The sequence below is a fragment of the Prinia subflava genome, chromosome 14 (assembly GCF_021018805.1).
Source record: "Prinia subflava isolate CZ2003 ecotype Zambia chromosome 14, Cam_Psub_1.2, whole genome shotgun sequence".
NCBI classification, from domain to species: domain Eukaryota; kingdom Metazoa; phylum Chordata; class Aves; order Passeriformes; family Cisticolidae; genus Prinia; species Prinia subflava.
In genome coordinates this window covers 10,875,652-10,896,592 of record NC_086260.1, presented here as the reverse complement: position 1 = coordinate 10,896,592, position 20,941 = coordinate 10,875,652, and the positions used below count along the sequence as shown (strand labels likewise).

Below are 20,941 nucleotides of genomic sequence, written 5' to 3'. Positions count from 1 at the left end.
GCCCAGTGCTCCTATCCCCAGACTGGGGATAGGAACAAGAATATATAGCAGGGCTGGGAAAGGGCAGTGGGCTGGAGCTGAAGATGTTGCAGCAGGGAGTTACTTAGAGCTCCTGGAGCCCTTGACTCGTGGGCTGCTAGTGTGGGCAGAGCCAGTGCCTGGAGCCAGCAGGATGTGGGCATCAGCTTTCCCTGGGCTACCCCAGGGAGAACATGAGTTTTGACTCCTCAGTAAGGCTTGCTGCCCAGCTTGCTGGCAAAGGACAATGGCTGGTGACAAATGGGCTGAAAGTGGGCCAGGATAAGCCAAATCCTTTCCAGGGCAGCCAGAGAAATGCAGGTGGTAACAAACTGTACCACACTTGGATTATTTCAGAGCAGCAATTAATGCACAAAAAGCCTGGCATCCCAGCCTGGCATGAAGTACCAGCCTCCTGTAACTTCCTCCCTGGTTCTTTGCATCCCTCCACGTCCTCCGTCACAGCCCCTGGAGGTGCACAGGGGGATGGGGTGAGCCTATAATGGTGTTAAGTGGTGAATTGCTGGCTAATTAATAATGCTGAGTGATGTAAGCCTTGTCTTGCTGTCTGCTCCCTCATTGCTTTCGTAAGTGGGCTTGAAGGGAGGCAGTGAAATAAGGCATATCAGGAGACACCCACTCCTGCTGTCTTGGTGCTGTGGGGCTGCTTTCCTGCTCCTTCACGTCCCCAGGAAATCCAAATTTCCTGACCATGTTTTGAGGGAAAAAAAAGTAGTGCTGTGAGAGAGAGGACTGCTGTGCTGTGCAGATAGCAGCCCTGGGGTGTTTGAGCCTGGGCAGCTGAGAGGGGTGCCAAAGAAAAGCATGGACATAAAAACAAAAGATAAAAATAATTTAAAAGAAACCCCATAAACCCCCCAAAGAAACACTCCATCCCACCTTTCAATAGGCTGAAGGCTGTGGCCCCTGCAAAGACCCATGCAAATGTGAGAGTGGGCAGATCTCGACACCTCCTGGATCTCTTGCAGATCCCAGCATCCGCAGGCTGAAATGCTGCAAGGTCACTGGCCCTCGCGTGCTATGGTGCGTGTCGGCCCCTGCCAGCACGGCTGGGGGACAGCTGTCCCTCTCTGTCCATCCTTCCCTCCGGCCCCCTGCCTTGCCTCTCCCTGCAGCCCGCATCGGAGATATCGGTGGGTTCCATAACCCCGGCACTGCTGCCCTTGGCCCGACCTCTCTGTGCTGCCTGCGCTTCTCCAACGAGGCAGTTTGCTGTTAATGAGCTAATTATTGGCGTAATTATTTATCGAGGTGGTGTCGGCATGGCGGCGGCGGGAGTTCCTCAGTCCCAGAGCGCAGCTGTATTTGTCATTTCCCAGAGAGTATGTTGAGACAAAGCAGAGAGCAGTAAACACCATAAACATTTCTCCTCTTGCATATTCAGCAGCCTCGGGGTTGGGGAAGCTGCAGATTGAGCTCAGAGAGAGCAGAACCTGCACCCAGGGGTGCCAGGGCTTGAATACCTTTGTGGCATTGCCCTGAACCCTTCTGCAACTGCAGATGGCTGGGTGGAAGGTGCTGGGGTTTGTTTGTGCCATGGGGGACAGAATCTTCCCCAGTAAACACCTGAGAAATCCCAAATACTTGAATGGGAGCTGTGTTTTGGCTGGAGCATTGCTCAGATCTCACTCTGTGATTAGGAAGATAATTTTCTAGGATCTGTTGTTCTAAAATTTCTAGTCTTGTGATTTAGAGGAGGATGCTTAGAATGTGTGTTGGCCAATGGACAGAGGAGGACAAGGCTGGCATTTAGTGGATGAGTGGAGAGTTTGTGATTTTCCTTCCCTCTTTTTCTCAGGGTTGCAGAGACATGTGATGCCCCATGTTCCTGTTTTGGGGATTCCCGCATCTTTCGTGGGTGTAGGAGTTCCCCTAGTTCAGGGAAGGGTGAGCAACAGTCAGGTGGGGAAAGGAGTTTCTTTTTACATTAACTCAACACCCCAAACCAGATGTTAGAGTGACTAAGAGAGCAGCCCAGCATCCCCAGAGTGCCTGGTGGGCTGAGTGTGACTGGTCCTTCCATTCCCTAGAAGGCTGGCACAGCATGAGTTCCTGCTTCAGCAGGGAATGAGACCACTGCCCTTGGAGCTGGAATGGTGGCATGGTGAGGAGGGCGAGCAGCCTCGCCATGCCTGTGGGAGGCTGATGCCATTGTAGATGCAAGTGTATTGTGCTGGGGCACAGAAAAGTGCTGTGTTTTCTCCCCTCCACATGGGTGACTGTTGGTGGGTGCCGGTCTGGGCTGATCCTCGCTTCCCAGGCAGTGATGAGTGGGAATTACAGAGCTCTGTACTGCCCTTGCCTACGTGGAGCTTGGGAGCTCGGCATTTTCCCATATGGTCTGTACACATGTGGTGTGGATATAAAACCCCTTGGGGACTGGCATGCATTTGGAGCCTGCTGCTTGCCAAAAAACCTCTCTCCCCTTTAAATTCAAAATTATATAAGGAGTCTTGTGAAGCGGAAGAATCCTGTGACTGGAGCAGGATGTCTTCCTGTCAGCCATGCCTACCTTCCCACTTTACCCTCCTGCAGCCAGGCTCAGTGCCACCCTTGGGGATTTGGCAAAGCCTGTCACTGCCTGGGACAAAACGGGGTTTTTACTGGTGCTGTGTGACCACGTGAGACTGTTGCCTCCCACACATGCCCTCGTGTGGGAATGCTGGGAGGCCTATGTGTCCCCCAGGCCAGGCAGCTGTGGCCAGGATCTGTTGTTCTGCTCAGCAGGTCAGGGTGAGGATGCTCGAGCTAGGGGTGAATGCTGTGGATCTGGTCCTGATCCCACTCTCTGGCCTGCATCTCAGCTTTCACAGGGGGCATCCCTTTGCCTTTGCCTTGCCCATCACTGGACTGTCCTTGATGTCCTGCTGTCAGGTCCCTGCAGTCATGGAGGTGAGAGTGGACAGAGGCCACTGCAGCCCTGCTTCTGCCTTTTTCTGGGCAGAGGAAAAGCTTGCAAAAGCTTCTCCCAGATCTGTGGGCTCATGCTGAACTGAGGAGGCAACTGGCTGACCCAGATGCCTTGTCTGGGGCAAGGCAGCATGGAAAAAATGTGGGGATTTCCTGAAGACGTTCCTGTGGGAGGAGGAACGGGGCTGGCAGGTGGGTAGTGTGTTTGCTGGAGGCTTTGCTATGTGAAGTAAGGCTTTTCCAGGAGCCCTAACTTGTTTGCCTTGGCATGGTCTTGTCTGGGAAGTGTTTTGTCTTTGGGGGAAGGCTGGGGTGCAGGATTCAACCCCTCCTGCTGCTGCCTAGCTGGTTTTTTTTTTTTTTGAAGGTACTGCTGGGATGAGGAGGAGAGAGAGGTGTGTGTGCTGGGGAACTTGTGCTGGCATCCCACGTGCTGAGATGGCAGTGGTAGGGATGGAGGGGGGAGCAGGAATGCTCCACTGGCCCCTGCTGTGTTTGTAAGTGCTGCTCTGTAGGATGCAGAGGACAGAGAGCCTTGGTCTTGGTCTGCAAAGCCTGTTCAGATGTAGAGAGGGCCTGCATGCAGTGGATGTGTCCCAAGTGCCTTACTCAGTGTGTAGGGAATGTTAAGGAAATATCAACTCATGCCTTCCCTTGGCTGGTGAGGTGAAGTGGCTGCAGTAGGAGGCTACCAAAGGTGCTGTAGCTGTGGGGTGAAGGTGGGAGATGGCTGATTGCCATCTGTGAGGTCCAGCATGTTGAGGCATTAGCAAAAAGCTCATCTCTCCTTTCCTTTCTTCCAACAGCCGCTGCAGATTGACGACAATTTCTGTGGCCAGGATTTTAACCAGCCGCTGGGTGGGACTGTCACCATCGAGGGGACCCCACTCTTTGTGGATAAGGAGGATGGGATGACCTCGGTGGCTGCCTATGACTACAGAGGACAAACTGTTGTCTTTGCAGGCACACGGAGCGGGAAGATCAAAAAGGTAGGAAAGCCTTCAGTGATGCTGATGGGGAGGGGGATGACTGCTTGCCTCACTGGCCCTTTGTAGGGTATAGGTCGGGCTGGGCCTCTGTAGTAGAGTGACTTGATGTATTTGGGATAATGTGCAAAGGGCTAGTGAGGGGCAATTTCCCCTTGCTTCTCTCTGCCAACCGAATTTACAAAACCTCTGCCTTTTGGAAGGGTTATGACATAAGGAAGTTGAGTCCTTGCTGATGGTTGATCAGAGCCCATCCCATCCTGTCTTAGGTGCTGGTGGGCTTGCCCTGGAGCTGCCATGAGGCAGACTCTGTCCATCTGGATCCTTTGTCCATCTGGCCTCGTTATTGACCAGGGCAGGGGGGCCAGAGGTGGGTGCTAATGGCTTCAGCCCGGCGAAGGGGAGACTTCACTTCCTGTACCCCACCACAGCACAAAAGGCTGCTTGTCAGTGGCAGTTAGCAAATAGTTCCATGCGTGCCTTTCTCTGCCTGCATCTCCACAGGGCACGGATTTCCTGTTATCATAACATCATGCCTATAATTACAGCTGCGCATGCCCTGTATAAACATAACTTCCATTAACACATCCTCAGCCAGAGAAAGGCCACATGAAGGTCCTGGTGGGGTCTCTGCTCTGGACCAGAGCATGGCTTGGGGGTTTGGCCCATCTCTCTATGACTTTTAAGATGCTTCAGCACTCTGTTTTGGGCACATTTTTGTTGCATCTCCTGATCTGTGCTGGCCAGGATGCCCTACAGGAGGCAGGGTGATTTCCCTGGCAGGAATCTGGAGCAGGATGCCATTGTGTAGTCCCCGTATGTCCTACTCACTCTGCCCCTGTTCCCCCACGACCCCTGACAGAACTGCCTGTGCCCCTGCCTATTTGCAGTGTTTTTGGGGCATGGGCAGCTCATGTTGGTGTCGGTGGCAGGATGGAGAGGTCCTCTCTAGCCCCACATCTTCAGCTTGCCTTTCTGCAGGAGGAGTGCACAGCGGCAGCAGAGCTGTCGGGATGGAGGCAGCTCGTCCTCCCTTCTGGATCGATGAGGGATCCAGAGGGACTGGTGTCATGTTGCTACCACCTTCTCCTGCCGCTGGGCTCCAGATGGGAGCTTTTTAGGTGGGGATGGGAGGAGCATGTGGGAGGAGGGTTCAAAAAGCCACAGCAACAGTGTTACACCTCTAGTTTCTCAGTTAGCTAGAGGGGCTGGTGGTTGGTTTTTAGATGGCAAATTGGATTTTTCTTCTAAATCTTTTTTCAGTTTTTCCCTGGTCTTTGCACCTTCAGAGCCATTTGGAAGGGGTCAGCTAGTGTGGGTGCCTGGTTGGTGTGTGGGCTGCATGCTGCAGCCATGACTGCAGCCAGAACTTGATGCTCAGGTGTGGTTTGAGCATCCTCCTTCCCTGCAGGGCTTTCTCAAGCTTTGTTTTTCTTAGTTTTAAACTTGGTGCCCCAAAGAGCCGGTGGGGCTCTCTAGCCCTGCAGGGCATGAGGACATGGACCTGATGAGACTCAAGAGATGGGTCTCAGTCCTGTCTCAGTGCTGTCTAGGTTTTATAGGCTTATCCTACCTGAAGCCCCCAGATCCCCTGGTATTGCAGAGCTCTCTAATGGCAGCATGGGAGCACTTTGCAGGCTCCAAGTCCTGCGCCACGAGGTCCTCTCCTTGTCCCTGCAGTGACCTTGAGTGGGCAGCCCAGCCCTGCTGCGGCAGGGGCTGCCTGGCTGCCCGACAAAGCGCTGCCTCAGCAGCTACCTGATCCTGCTGCCAGGGCTGGAGGCAGGGGAGGGTGAGGAGGGGCTGCTGACCTGTCTTTGAGTGGAACCAATGTGTCCCCAGCCAGGGGATGCAATACCTGGCAGGGGTTCAGCAGAGTGTAGCCAAGGTGGCTCCTCTAGGCAGAGAGGATGTGTGGGAGGATGCAACCTTCAGCAGTGGTTGCCATCCCTCTGCTTTTAAGCTGTTGGTGTTTCCTAACATCCCCTTGGCAAACATCCACACTAGGCTTGGTGCAGCCTGCCAGCCACTCCGCCCTTTCCAGAAGCCCTGGCCTGTCCTCTGGGAAAGGAAGGGCTGCACTGACAGCTGGGTGCCCCCCTCCCCACCCCCAGGAATCCTGTAATGGTTGCTGCTCTGCTGAGGGGCACTGATCTCGCCATCTGGGCCAGGGTAAGGTCAGGCCAGAGTCACTGCCGCGTCTGGCTTTTCCTTGGATGGCAGCTCCCATGCCCAGCATTTGTCCAGACTGTTACATGCAGACAGAGCCTCCCTTTGTCCCCCCAAAAAAGCCACACGAGCCTGTGGCTGCCCTGCAGCCTCTCCCCAGCCCTGCCACTAACAGTTGCTGTCAGGAGGGCAGGGTGCTGGGCAGCACCTGCTGCCACCATGGCTGCAGAGAGACCCCAACTTTGGCAGGGTGGAAGGATCTTGCAGACAGTGTTGGGTTTGCAGAATTGTCTGTGGGACTCGGACTGTGGGCTAAGATGTGGAGGCACCAAGGGGGATGGAGATCACAACCCCTGGGATGCTGAGCAGGTTGCAGCAGCAGAACCCATGGCAGCCCAGTCTCAGCTTGTCCTGCAGCATTACAAGGCAGGTGGTTATCTTTGGCTGATCCCAAGTTATGTGGAGAGTTCAGGCTTGGAAAGCTCTTGATCCCATGTGCCCGCTGTCCTCTGTGCCAGCAGTCATGGGACTGGGGGAGTCAGGGAATTCCAGCCATGCCCAGGTGAACAATGCAGGGACGGTTACAACACTGCTGGAGCTGGCACTGAGCCACTCCCTCTGTACTCCTTGAGCTGGCACGACAAGGACCTGGCCTTGCACCCTGTGGTCTGAGAGGGCTGTGGATGGGGAAATGACGTAGGGACGTGAGCCGTGAGCATACTGCAGCAGGAATATCAGGGAATGTTTTTGAAATGAAAATGAAATTTGCGTCCTAATGCTTGGGTTTTTCCTGGAAACCACCTGTCTTCAATTGGCAATGTTTTTATTGGGCAATTATAATTTTCCCAGGTTGTCTTTTCTGTTTTTCAGGTGGATAGGAAGCTGTGTATGATTGCAGTGGGAGTGCTCAGTCATGTGCTAGAAAGGCACATTTGACACTGCACCCATGTCAGCTCTTGAGCTGTGTATGCCAAAGACTTGATTTTGGGTGTGCTTGAAGTGTTGTATGGAGAGAGGGAAGAAGGGGGATACTGAAGGGGGTGTGCTGATGGAACCCTCTCCCAGTAACTGCACCGTGCTGGGCTGGCGGCTGGAAGCCGGAGCAGTGGGACATTCTGGGAGGTGCAGCACAGACCCAGCTGCCCTCCTTCACTGCCATCTGCTCCTCGTTATACAAACACGGCACCGCCTTAGGGCTCTGCTGAGCTCAGTGTAGCCCTTGTGGGTTGACCCAGTTTTGGGTGCTGTCTGGTTATTTTTGAGGGGATGAGCTGAGTTCCTCTCTCAAAGCAGCCGGTGGCTCCCTGCCCACGGCTGTCTCTGTCTGCTGTGGAATGGGGAGGCCGTGAGCTGTCCCTCCTGTCACAGTCCTACAGGAGATACCCAGCACCACTGGGGATCAAGGCACTGGAGATCCCTAAGGCAGGCGTGGTTACAGGACAGTGCAGCCAGTGCATCCCAGCCAGGATGGTGTCGGACTATACATTCCTTGCAGGCAGCTGAGCTCTCATTTTTTGAGGATTGTCTGTCTCCCCAGTCACTACTGCAATCCCTGTAGCTCCCTGTTCTGTCCTGGAACTGGCTGGCCTTGGGCCTGAACATATCGTGTCTCCATTGGGAATTTGCTCCCCCCCTGGGGCTTGTGCTTGACACGGCTTGTTTATTCTCTCCCACAGAAAGCACAGCTGAACTGGGCCTATGTCTGGCTGCTTTGATTTCACTTCTTTGATAATACTAATACTAATACAACAATAATAAACTCTTCGCACTAAGTGGGTTATCCCCATCCCTAAAAGGTGGACATGGTGCTCCTCTCCTGGCCTGGAGAGGGTTGAGGGGCTCCCCTGTAGCTTCCTGTCCTGTGGGCAGGGAGATGATGGTGCTTTGGGGAAGCAGGTTTGGTAGCCTATGGAGGCACCCCCCTTGAGTTCTCTAAAAGCTTTGGATTAAGGATGCTTTAGTGTGTTCACAACCTTCGGTGTGTCTGGACAGAAAATGGATGCTGCGGGGAGAAGGAGTTGCTGACCAGGGCTTTTTTGGGGTTTCCCTTTTGCCTGCTGGCTCCCTTCTGTCACAAAAGCCTCCATGCGTTGGTCTCCTGGGTATGATGCACGACCTGATCATGGTCCACGTGAGCTGGGAGAAGCCTCCAGGCTCCCTGCCCACCCTCCGATCCCTGTCCCCATGGATTCTTTTGCATTACCCTCTGCTTAGCGCTCAGGGTAAGCAGCTCTGGCTGAAAAGGGGCCCTTTGTGTCTTGGCTGTGAAATCCGGCTCCTGGAGTGCACGGGAAGGCTTGGCCTGCCTCGTGACCCTGCTGCTGGCTACCCTACTTACTGCCTGTGCCTTGGCTGGCTTTTCTTTTGGGGTGTGTGGAGAGGGACACAGGACAGATTTGGGGCATGAACCCTGCCCTGGCCCTGGTGGTGTAAGCCAGTGACCCTTGAGGACTCCCCGGGCATCGACCCCTGTGCAGCCCCTGGAAATGTTCTCCTGCCTCTGTCGCTGCTTCTTCCCAGCTGGCTGCCCGGCACAAGGACCTTTTGTTCCCCCTGCTTCTTCCCTGTGCCCTCTCCTGCTCCATCCCTATCCCATCCTCTAGAGACCCCTAGCCCCCTCCCCACACGCTTACAGCCGCTGTGGGTGCCTGTGCTCAGCCCCGTGAGGGAGATGTGCTCCTCAGAGCATGTGCCCGTGCCTCTCCCCAGTCAATGGCAATAATTTTATTGGCATGACACGGTAGCCGATGGTTGCCAAAGTGAATCCATCAAATACCTCTTGGCGGCTCCCCGCCCCCTCGAGAGCTCTCGCTGGAGTCGTTAAGCTGTTTTAATCAAGGTGGAGGCTGGAGAGCAGGCATGTTAAGTGGTTGGGGTGGTGGGGAGGGGGTGGCGAAGCCTTGCTGTCCCCTTGCTCATGGCAGAGAGCGCTGGGCATCGCCCCGTTGCTCCTCAGCAGGAAGGGGCCCTGCTCGCCGGCATTGGGCTTTGTTGTGCCGCCCAGCTCTGAACAGGATGTCTCATTGTTGGAGGAAACAATTAGAAATTCATCATGAACCGCTGGCCTCTGGGATCTGCTGGGGCGGCCAGGCCGTGGCTCCAGGCAGCTGCCAGCTTCGTCCTCGGGTGACTCTTGGAGCAGAGTGCTGCTGGGGTTTCTGCTCCTGCCTTGTGCAGGATGGATGGGGATGAACATTTCCAGGCTCCTGGCGCTCCAAGGTATGCTCGAGCATGCTCATACAGCCTTTGGTAAGAGAGGAGGTGTCAGGGGACTCCCTGCCCTCAAAGCTGGCTCCCTCCACCCTTTGGGCCCCCAGGCATTTTGACTCACAAGCCACAACTATCGTTCTTCTTTCCCCCCATCTGCTCCGCTCTCCGTGCAAAGCCGGCAGGTGAGGGAGGCCTGCCAGCCTGGCGCTCGGCCAGCCGGGAGGCAGCAGCAGCCAGCCCTGCTCCAACCTTGCTGCCGAAAGCGCTGACGGTGCACGTCTGGCCGCTCCCTGGCGCCGGCGCCTGCAGGCAGCCGTGTGCCTCCCCCCGTCCATCATCCGGGTGCCCTGCGGCAACGTGGCTGCTGGACTTCACCATGCCAGGCAAGGTGACTTTAGGGCAGCAGCGCCTTGTGAAAGCTGGAGGAGGCTTGGGGATGAAGGTGGGTCCCAAAGACCCTGCATCTTCAAAAGGGGTACCAGCTGCAAATCTGGCTTCTGTAATTGCTCTGCAAAGGGGTTTGAGGGCAAAATGCTGCTTGGCAGCCCCTCAGGACAGGTCGGTGCTGCCCTGCAGGGTATGCTCAGGAGCTGGCGGGTCCATGCCAGCCAAACACAACACCATCACCTTCACAGCTGGTGTCTGCAGACTGTCCTGTGCTCTGACAGGGGCTGCCACCCTAGAAGCACTGTGAAAATAAGGCTGGGAAAGGAAAATCAAGAGCCTGCAGGGGTTTGTGACTGTGTGCCTCACTGGTCCTCTCCCTGCTGTTACAGGGCTATGTAAGGCATTAGTGGCCGTGGCTTTGCAGTCCTGGGAGAAAAAGGCAGATAAGCGATCTTTGGGGTTGTTGATGGGGATGGGGCAGATGAACGATCTTTGGGGATCATTTGAGTCGATGCTGAGCCCCCATAAATGTTTGAATCAGACTCGTTGGGGGCTGTTGTTAGGAAAAGGAGCTTGTGGGCTACCTGGGGGCATGCAGAGCCGGCAGTGAGCAGTGGATATTCCCTCCTAGCTGGTGGGGTTGGTTTGGTTGCTGAAGCACGAAGCTGCTGAGCAATTTCTTCTGCAACTCTCTGTTGCTGAACGTAGGGCTGTGGCCCCTGTCTGTGACCTCTATTCTTCTGGGAAGAGTGGGAGTACGACTCTTGCTTTGGACTGTGCCTCCTGCTGGGGACCTCTGTGGTGGCCTCAAGGGGACAGGGCAGGGGGAAAAGCCACCCTATTAAAATGGAAATGAGCTGGGAGGGCCCAGCTCTGTTGGATCCCTCCTATTGGAGCCATTGTGCCTATTCACTGGCTAACTTTCACAAACACTGACTAATTTTGGCTTTTCAGGTGGGAGAATGGCCCCTACCACCCACCAAAGGCAGCAAGGGAGGATGTCTTTGCTCATCAGGAAGGCAACGGTTTGGGAGGCAGGGACTGTCGGTATGCCTGGTGTGAAGGGGCAGTGCTAGTGTCCTGCTTTGCCTTTGTACAGGCCCATTAATCCAGATTTAATGGTGCCTGAGGAATTTGCCCTCAGCCCCTGGCCTGCTGGAGGAGGGAGGACGTGTGCTTAGCAGGAGCTCAGGCAGCTCCAGTGTTGTCTGGGTCTCTGCGCATTCCAGTCCTGCCTCAGGTACAGACATGACCACCGGAAAGGTCAGATATCCCCATGAGCTGACCTCCCTGCTTTTCCCTTCTGGGCTGGGAGGAAAATCCATCAGATCAAGAGCAAGATGGAGGTGTGGTATGGCACTTGGAGATGCAGGATGTGGTCTTCAGCTGCCTCTTAGTAGCTGCTGGATCCTGTAATCCATCTCTGAGACTTTGATACATGGGTGGTCATTTGTCTCCAAGTCCAGGAGAGGATAGTGTCAGTCCCAGGCTGCTTGGAAGAGCTGCTGTTTGGCCTCTTGTCCCCTGCCCTTCTTAATTATAGGCTTTTCTGAAGTAAAACAGGAAGAAGAATGCTAATGGCAGGCTGGTACTGATGGGGAAGGCAGCAGAAAGGTGCTGCATGGGGTCGGCATTGTGGAGTGAAGTAGGAATAGAGGAGCTGGTGTGCGTGCTGGCTGGTGGTAAGGGTGCAGACGCCTGGGACAATGTCCCTGTTTCTCTCTGGTGCTTTCCCTTGATGACCTGTGCTACCAGAGCTGATCCTGGCATCTCCTTGCTCTTTGTGAACCCATGGACCAGCTGCCACCACAAAACCTCCCTGTGGCAGTGAGAGCAATTGTCTACATGGGAAGCAAGCGGGAAAGTTTTATTTAATGGATGCTTAGTTCTTTTAATGCCATTTAGCAGCTGGAGAGAAGGGAGAGAGCCAGTGCTGTGTGACAAGCCGGCTCTCTGCAGGCAGAGAATGGGCTGAAGTAGTGGGGAGCATCCCTACAGTCTGTCAGAGAAAGGCAGGATAATGTGATAGTGCTTTAATTTGTCCACACTTTGTGGCAGCATCGTTTGGTAGCTTTGTGCTAGGACAGATCTGGCATGACTGGGGTGCTCAACCTTGGAATACAAGGAGGGGGATGCAAGGAGGGATTCTGCTGGTAGAGCAGGTGCTGGGAAAGCAGCTCCCTCCCACCATAATCCCTCTATGGGCAAAGGAAACAACGCCGGGCTGAAAAAAAGCAGTGTGGTTTTTATTAGCTACAACCCTAATGATGTATTTTGGATTGCTCTCCTGCGTGGATAAAAATTACCAGTCCTTGAATGAAGGGGAAATAAAAAAGTCTCTCTGACCTTGAAGCTGTTCGTTCACTTGTCTTCATTTCATTCCCCTTGGCTGGGGATGCAGGTCAGTTTTGGGTCCTATTTATAGTCTGCTTTGTTTGGTGGTTTTCTTTACAAAGCGAAAGGTTGTCACCTTTGTTTCTGATACTGCAGAGATGAGCTGCTCTAGGGAAAAGGAAGAATAAATGAGAAATTTCTCAGAGTGTTCCTGTATGCGACAAAGCTTTGTAATCTGGAAAGATCAAAAAGCCCTGGACTGCCTACCTGAGCTCCTCATGTGGAGGTAGCCAGGGTCCATGGTGCCTTGAGAAATATGGGGTGATGCTTTTCTGTGTTGGCCAGTGGCTCCTGGGGCTGATCAGAGCCTTTATTTGCACCAAAACAGAGATAGTTTCCCTTTCCAGGCAACTTGGCTCATGTCTCCACATCTGGCATGGTTGGCTTTTGTTGAAACAACATGTGGGCTTGATTCTTCCCTTCTTCCACCCCCATGAAGGAAGCTGTGGCTGTGTTGTCCATCTTCACTGAAGCCACATGTTCACAGGAGCCCAACTGCTGAAGTTGAGTCCCCTGCCTGAGCCTGCATCTCCTCCTTCAGCCCTGTTCCTGACAGACAGACTCGTTGAAACAACAAATGTTGCCATAATTTAATTTTCAGCCAAACAGTAGTCCAGGGACAATGTTAAATTCATGAAACTGGCTTAATGCGATGACATTTAATGAAGCAATTTGTGTGCTAGCGTGGCTGTGCATGGCTCTGGGGTAGTGGGGATGCCGCTCCACCATGCTGGGCAGTCCCTCTTTGGGAGCAGACTGGGAAAGGTTGGTGCTCCAGGGTAAAAGAGGGGGGTTGTCCACTGCCTTCCAGGCTGTGTGTGCTCTTGTGATGCAGCTTTCCTGCTGCTCCCTGATGCTGCTGCAGTGTGGGCTGGGAGCTGGTGGGTCCAAGCTCTGTGGTTTGGCCTGGAGAGAAGGGTTGATGAGAATGCTTTGGAGCAGCAGGGGACAGCCTCTGCTTTCCTTGGACTTTTCCTCCCTGTGTTTGTAGCACTGGAAAGGTTCTTTGTGCCACCCCCCCTCCTCCCTTCCTTAGTGGGCCAGATCGAAGCCTCAAACCCTGTAGCACTCCATCTCCCATGCATGCAGTGCTGGCTCTTCCCTCCAGGGCCACCCCTGGGTTGCAGTATCCCACGGGTTTTTAAGAGGCTGTTCCCTTTGGAGCAAGAATTAAGAATTATGCAGTTCTGGGAGGGCACAGGCTTGGGTTTGGGGGGTTTACTGTTCATAAAGCAAGTGAGAAGAGGCAGTTTGGAGGGTGGAGAGACTGGCTGCTTGCTCCAGGGGTGGATTGGATTTGTGCCATCCCACCAGCATCCCTTGGGCATCCTGGCACCAACAATGTGTGGGCTTCTGCTGTGTCCCACAAGAAGGTTCCCTGCCGTTTCTTTCTCCCCTTGATTGACAGAGCCCTGCAGATCTTAATTATGTGCCAGCATCCGCAGAGCAGACCTGGTGCTGCTATAGCTGGAGGCTTAATGCTGCTCCATGGGCAGGCAGTTCCTAAGGTAAGGGGTATCCTTGCCTTACTAGGGACAACTTGTATTTCTTGCTGGATCTGATGGACCTCTGGAACTGTGGGAGTGGGAGCTGGACTAGTGACAGGTGAAGGGATGATGTTAAATGTACACCACATTTTGCTGTAGCAGTTCTTCAGTGGAGCTCAGGGAGGAGCGAGCTGGAGCCACACAGATGTCACTTCCTTGGAGAACCCCTCCTCATGTTTCCCACCTTGAAGGACACAGTATCCATATGTATCCAGCAGGGCTTTCCTCACCTGCAGTTCTCCAGTGTCCCTCTTGCATCCCCCCAACCCTCCCAGCAGCAACCCCAATCAAAACCTGAGCTTCACCAAACTGGTGTCACTGCTGATGCTCCTCCCAAGCAGGAATGAAAACGAAATTTTTACTGAATGACAGCCGAATCCTTCTGAGGGTAGTTCTTGGACTCAGCAGAGATGCTTGTGGGCAAGCTTGAGGTCTGTAGGGCAGTTTGCAGTCCTGCTGATCTTGGAGACTGGGTCGGCACTTGGCTGTTCTCTTGTTCCCCTGACTTCTTGCTTTCCATTAGCAGTGGTCAGAAATTAATTGGTAGTTTTTGAGCAGAATGCAACTGAAAAAATTAATGGAGGAAAATATGATGCAGTTTGATGTGTGCACGCATGTGTGTCTCTCTCTTTCTACATATGTATTTATTTTTCTTTGAAAATTTCCAGAAATAGGTCTGTGTCTTGGCCAGGGTGACTGCATCTGTAATTAGCTAAGGAAAGTGGGTGTCTTGGTGACAGCCACACAGAAATGCTCAGCATCCCTGGCAAAGATGTCAGGATGTGGGACCTTGGAGGCATCTAGTGCTGGCAGCTTCCTTGGCAGAGGGAGGGGAGCAGCCTCTGCCCCCTGGATGGAAACACTGGATTGGCTTGGGCTTGGTGCCACCAGCCTTGGTTTCCTGGGGGAGGGTGATGCTTGTGATGGTTTATTTGAGAACTAAGCAAAGTCCTTTGAAAAAAACCAAACCCCTGAAAACTGCGCCTTGCATGCATGGCTCATGCCAGCTGATCTCCACCCTGTGTGAGTGATGGGAACTTCCCAAACTGAATTCTCCCTTTATTTCTCCAGGATTACTCTGTGTTGCACTCCTTCTCTTTCTGGTATGTTTATGAGGCTCAAGGGATCTTGTTTTTATGCTCAACATTTAAAATTAAAGATGTGTTTCTAGTAGATGAGATAAACACTCCCTATCTTAGCTGGGGTTTCCTTCCTGCCTCTCCTTCCCTCCTCAAATGTTGCAAAAATGTGAGCCTGTGGCTGGAGCACATAACCTGGGAATGAGATTCTTGGGCTCTCCCAGGGGGATGGGTCAGCTTCAATGCAGGATGTGTGAGCTTTGGCTTCTTCCTCCAGTGGCTTCTTATTTTGAAAGAGGACAAAAAATTGCTGCCTTTGCCATGGAGATGGAGGAGCAGGGAATGGGGAGGGGTAAATGTGCTTGCTTGAGCTTCAAAGTGTGGTTCACCTTAGTGGCTAAGGGCACACCATGAGGTGATGTGGAGCTGCTGCCCATCTGCAGCATGCTCCTAAAATTATGGTAACTCGGTTGTATGGCAGCATCAGCATTTCTGGCTGGAGGCTGTGGCAGGGCTGGCACAGCCTGGGTTGGCACCCACCACCTGTGGTCCCTGCTGAATGTGCTGCTTGGTGTGCCTTGAGCATATCCCCCTGTTCTTTAGCCACTTATCCCAGAGATGGAGCACATCTGTGTCCCACCTTTCATGGAGTCCAGCATCACCATTTGCCTTCCCTTCTACAGCCTCATCCTTTCAGACTTCATGCAGTTAAAGTTGTCCTTGCCCATTGCCTGCTCACCTGGGATACTGAGGCTTTATTTTGGAAATGGACGTGATAAAGAGCATCCAAACTCCCCCAGGCCTTATCTGCCTGGGTGGCTGTTGATGCCTCCCTCCTGGGATGGAAGAATGTCTACTTACCTTGGCTTGGCTTTGGTTCCCCCTTTCATGTGCTGTCACACTTGTGTGAACATCCTCACCACTGTGCTGTGGAAGCTTTGGCTGGAAACCCAGCCCAAATCTCCAAGTACATGATTTTTCAGCTGAGTCTTGGCCCACTGTGCATTTCTGAGTTGGAGCCAGAGGAGGTGTTTTTGAAGTATCTACTGAGCTCCAAGTCTTGCCCTCAGTATCCCTTCTATGGGTGGCAGCTTACACTGGTCAAGGCTGTTGAGTCAGAACTGTTGTTTTTGACCCCTCTAACCTCCCTAATTCTGTTTATGCTTGAGACCAGGGAGAAACAGAGAGACAGTGAATGTTTTTTAAATAGCTTGCGAGTTTCTGGTGTTGTTTTTCATGAGGAAAATGATAGTTGTATAGAGGCAATTAATTGGAGGAAAAGTTTCTGGCAATAAATGTCAAGAATGTTTCAAGGATGGTTTGGATAAAATAAATTTTTTTAAAGCCTCTCAGCAAAACAAAAGCCTTACCCTACTTTGAACATTGCCAAAGACAAACAACTGTGAAACTTCAATTTTTTAATTTTTTTTTTTTGTGAGTGTGTAACATTTAAGTTCTTTTTTCCCTGTTCAGCCTGTGCTCCTTAAACAAAAGCATGTGTTTTCCTGGTGTAGCTCCCTCGAGGCAGCTCTGTTGGAGTAGAGGGCAGGGGCTGTGGAGGTGATGGCTGCACAAGTCCAGGCAAGTCCTGGTTTTTGGCAGGAGCTGGAGTTCTCCGTTTTTCAGCGTTGGGGGGGCGCCGGGGGGAGGGGGAAGGGAGGTGGTGGTGGATTGTGATCAGTTCTCTTCTCCTGCCTACATTGCCCACGTCTTCTCTGTGCCAGCCCTGGGTGGTGATGTCTGCAGCCAAAAGGAGGACAATCCTGAAACGTGTGGAGTACTTTGATATCCTGGGGCAGAAGGTGATAAAGGAAAGAATTAAAGCTTCAGAGTGATGTTAGAGCCTTGGCTGCCTCTCCTGGAGCAACCATCGCCTGCGGCTTGTGGGCTGTCAGTAACTCCGCTGTGCCTCTTGCTCCCTAGGGTTTGGGGAAGTTGGCATGGAAAAACTGACATTTTATGGGGGAGATGATTTCCTAGTGGGGATGTCTGTTTCTGTGCATGGTCTGAAACACTCCTGGGGTGCTGTGGCTGTGTGAACCTGCCAGGGAGCTCTGCTCACCCTGGAGCGGCCGAGCCCTGCTGCGTGCTGCCTTCCAGCCACAGCCATACCTTTGGTCCCAGCTGAGGGGTTTAGTGCTGGTGTGTTTTTCATAAAGGCTCTTAATCACATACAGGATGTTTCTGTTTGTTCAAGCAATGAAATCACACAAACAACCCACCCCCAGTTTGGCTTTCGCAGAGTATCAGCTGCTCGACCCAGGTCTTCGGCAGAGCCGGAGCAGTCCTCTCCTCTCCTCCTCCAGCTCACGACGCAGCAGTGCAGCGAGAGCGTGCCTTTCGTGTTGTGGATGTGCCCTGGAAAGCCGCCTGCCCGCCTGGCACTGCGGACGGATTACATTAGGGTTGGGAGCTGGGGCTGACTCATCACTGGGGTGCTTGACTGAGGCAGCAGCAGCATCTCGTGGGAACTGGCAGAAAGGCTGAGACACCTCGAGCTGGGAGCAGCCCTGAGTTCTGGGGCTCGGTTGCAGGCAGGCTGCTCCCCAGACCCTCTCCTAAGAGGACCATGGTGTTTTTTTGGGTGGATGGGAGACGGGTTGCAGGTAACTTCTTGTTCCTGGATCCTCGAATACCCCAAGTACTCAGTCCTGGATGGGGACATCACGAACCTACCACTGCATCATCATCTTTTGCTTTGGGTTTTGTCCTTCGGGGTATTAAGCAGAAGGAGAACAGGAATGCGTCTGGGTGGATTGAAATAAAAAAAACACCCTGACTTTTCTCACTCCTGTTGCGTGCATTGGTCCCATGGCTGCTGTTTCCATGGTAAAGCAGCGGGCCTGTAACCCAGCCCGCCCCGTTCTCCTCAGCGTTTGGAGGAGCAAAAATCCTCGGAGATGACAAGAATAATTTAACGAGCCATTAACGAGAGTGGGAGAAAACACCGGAGGAGTTGGAGCAGGGTCGGGGTGGGGGTGGGGGAGGCAGGGCTGGCTTTTGGCAGGGAGAGGGTCACGTTGGCAGCCTGCTCACCTCGCCTTCGATGTGTTATGAAGTTTTGGAGGTTGCTTGAAAAGTGTCTGGGGAGCAGTGGCGAGCCAAGCGGGCTGCGGGCCAGCTCACAGCTAAACATGTTGTTGTGTAAAATTGCAGTCAATTAATTTAAGACCTGCCAATTTCAACTGCAAAGTGCTAGGAGGTTCTGTCAAGTTTTCAATGGGATAGAAAGGGGGAAGGGGGGATTAGTTTTCAGCACTTGGACGAGCAAATAGTGATCCTCTGCCCAAGCCTGCAAAGCACCTCCTCCTCTTTCTGCTTCTTTTGCTTGCAGTAAACTCAGCCTCCACTGATGTTAAAAGTCTTTTTGGTGTGTGCTAGTGGGGCTGAAATGGCTGAAGGATATTAGACAGAGCCTGGTGATCTGCTGGTGACTATTTCAGGGCTTGGGGAAGCACTGGCTGCACAGGGATGACCCCCCCTCCCCTTTGACTTTGCAGTATTCCTCTGCCACAGTATTGTGGGGAGTATCCCCTCTCTGGCATTCCCAAAGTGGTCTTCCCCAAACTTACTGATTCCTGCAAGTCCTTGGCATTCTGGGTGGTACACTGGCTGTCTGAAATAGAGGAGGACCTGGATAATGCTCAGGCCAGGCCCAAGAGGTGCCCTACGTCCCCTGTGTGCAGCCCTGGAGGTCAGTCCTCACTCACAATGAGATGCATAGGCTGGTACTCACCATGCAAGAAGACAACCTGACCCAGAGAGCTGATGGCCAGGTGGGACAGTGTCTGAACCCCAAAAAGGCTTATCCCTCCCATTTCAAGGTGGCAGTGAGGCTGTGCTGCTCTCCACAGAGCCCTTCTTTCTGGCTGTTCCTTCCTTCCAGCTACTCCCTGTGCCTGTTACCCTCTTGTGCTGCAGGAGCACAGCACCCCCAGTAATGGGACCTGGGCTGAAAACTTTGCTGAGGTTTTGCTCTCTTTACGACAACTTTAATTTGAAAAGTGTTTCCTGGGTTCTGGGGGGTGGTGTGTTTGTATGTGCATCTGCAAGCTGGCTTTTTTTTTTCTTCCTTGTTATTTTTTTCTTGCTTAATGAAACTTCTGAGAAAGTGCAGCTCTGCTGTGAGTAAGAGTCATGAGACTGGTGGGGCGAGCTGGCTTTGGCTTGCTGAGGGTTGAGCTCCTTCTTGGGCCTGTTTGAGTCTGATACTTGAGCCTCAGCTCTTCCCTGTCCTTATCCCAGCTTGCTTTTCAATCCACAAAAACACGGTACCTTGGATTAACACACACATATTCATATATCTTTCATTCCTGTGGCCTTATACTGGGCTTTTGCTGTCACCTCTGCAACACGGCTCTATGTCCCCAGGACACCATCTCCAACCACTGTTGCATTCTATTTTGCCATCAAAGGGTATAAATCCACTGCTCTCAGACTCCTGGGGCGCAGAACTAGCTGTGTACCCCACCATGGGTTTATGCTTTTCTGAGCAAGGTCTTTGTGCTTTTCTGTGTAAGGCTTTGCTCGGTGCTTGTGTGTGCGATCGAGCTGTTGCATGTCCCTGCAGGGCTGCAGGCTGGCTGCTCCTTGTTGCTGGCAGGAGAGGGGATTTGGAGGCAGGTCCCTCTAGAGCCAGGCACGGCTGTCTGTGGACTTCCCCAGAATATATTAAGTGTAATTTCCTCCTGCTTCACCGGAAGCTTGTTAATATTTCACTGGGGCACAAGGGCAGACTGCTTCAAAGGAGGGCAGCTTTCAGGAGCTCTGGGGTTAGCTTATGGTTTTCTCAGCTCTTGCTGTAACTTGTTCTGTGGTTTTGAAAATAGGTAAAAAACCCAACCACCCAGCTGAGGAGAAAGCCCAGGCGAAGCCCTGCCTGTCCCTGCCTTGTTGAGCCAGGTTGTGTCTCTACTGTCTGCTCAGCTCCACTCTTCCTGCACTGACATTTGGGGAAAAAAATTGTAAATTCATGTCTGGATGCTTTGTGAGCCCACTTGGGTTTCAGAAGGCTGGGAGGAACCCAGTGCAGCCTGGATGTGCTCTACTGCTGCCAACATGGCTTGCAGATGGGCTGATGTGGGTTCCTCTTCCGTAAGAGAAGATTTTTGGAAATGACTTTTAGGGAATTACTTTTGCCTGATCCTGGACTCCACAAATCGGAGCAGGATTGGCCCTCCAGGAGCAATAACAGAAGAATTACTGCATTGCATGGGCGTCTTTATGTGTTTTTTAAACTGTGCCTCCTAATTATAAATAATGGCTGTGATATGAGATATGATTATGATGAATGGTGATTCTGTATTCCGTGTGCATTAGCGGCTTTAACCTTGCCGGGGTAATTATGTCTCATTTCAAATTCTGATACTATTTATTTGAGGTAGGGGACTGGGAATTTAATTTCTACTGCTCTGTCTTTTAGTATTATTATTGTTTGAAAAGGATACCTTTGCAAAATTGTTTTTTAATCATTCCCTCCAGTTGGCAGCACCAGTTTATTAATATTTTCAGTGCCCATGTGGGGCTGTTTTGGAAATGTTTGTAAAGGTAGATATTTTGGGGGAATGTGAAGCTTGAGGGCTGATGAATAGGAGAGGAGCTATTCCTGCAAGACTCCAGTGTGCACCCTGCAGATTTAGTCTTCTCAGAGCAGCTGCCTTTGGCACTGGCTGCTGCTGACCCACAAGTCTCTGCCAGCCTGGGCTCCCTCCTCACATGAGGTCCCTGGAGGTCCAGGAAGGGCTGAGCCATCGTCCTGCCCACCCCTCACCATCTTCTGTGGCACGTTTAATTAAAAACCGCATCAACCCGAAGATTGTGCACGTGGTCCTTAATCAGTTTGAAGTCTCTGTGAGAATAAAGTAATTATACTACTCGTTTGGTTACAGTAATTAAAACTTTAATTAACATCATTTCCCACCCCTTGGCCTCCCTTTACAGATATTCAGGCATGTGATGGGTGTCTGCCAGGGTTGCATCTTGGGATAAAGCTGTTCATACGGGTGCTGTCTGCCTGTCCCCATCTCTGTTCCCTCTAGCACCAGGCTGGTAAGGTCCAGATAGTCTTGACCCCGGCCCAGCTCTCTCCAGGCTGCCAAGTGTCAACTGCATTCCTGTGTGGGAATGCTCCATGGCCAAGGTACTGGCAAGTCCTGGTGGGTAGCAGCTCCACTTGAGATCCCCTTTAGGTTCTGGGAATGGTGGAGATGGTGTTAGGTGT

At 52.6% G+C, this 20,941-nt stretch overlaps 1 protein-coding gene across 3 annotated transcripts in view; it reads left to right on the top strand.

Annotated features, from left to right (window-relative positions):
• Positions 1–20,941, top strand: part of PLXNA1 (plexin A1) — a 120,560-nt gene that overhangs the window by 23,839 nt on the left and 75,780 nt on the right. For all 3 annotated transcript variants that reach the window (XM_063411957.1, XM_063411955.1, XM_063411956.1), the window contains exon 3: positions 3,756–3,938. In XM_063411957.1, the coding sequence (XP_063268027.1) occupies positions 3,756–3,938 (183 nt within the window). The remainder of the gene's footprint in view (positions 1–3,755; positions 3,939–20,941) is intronic.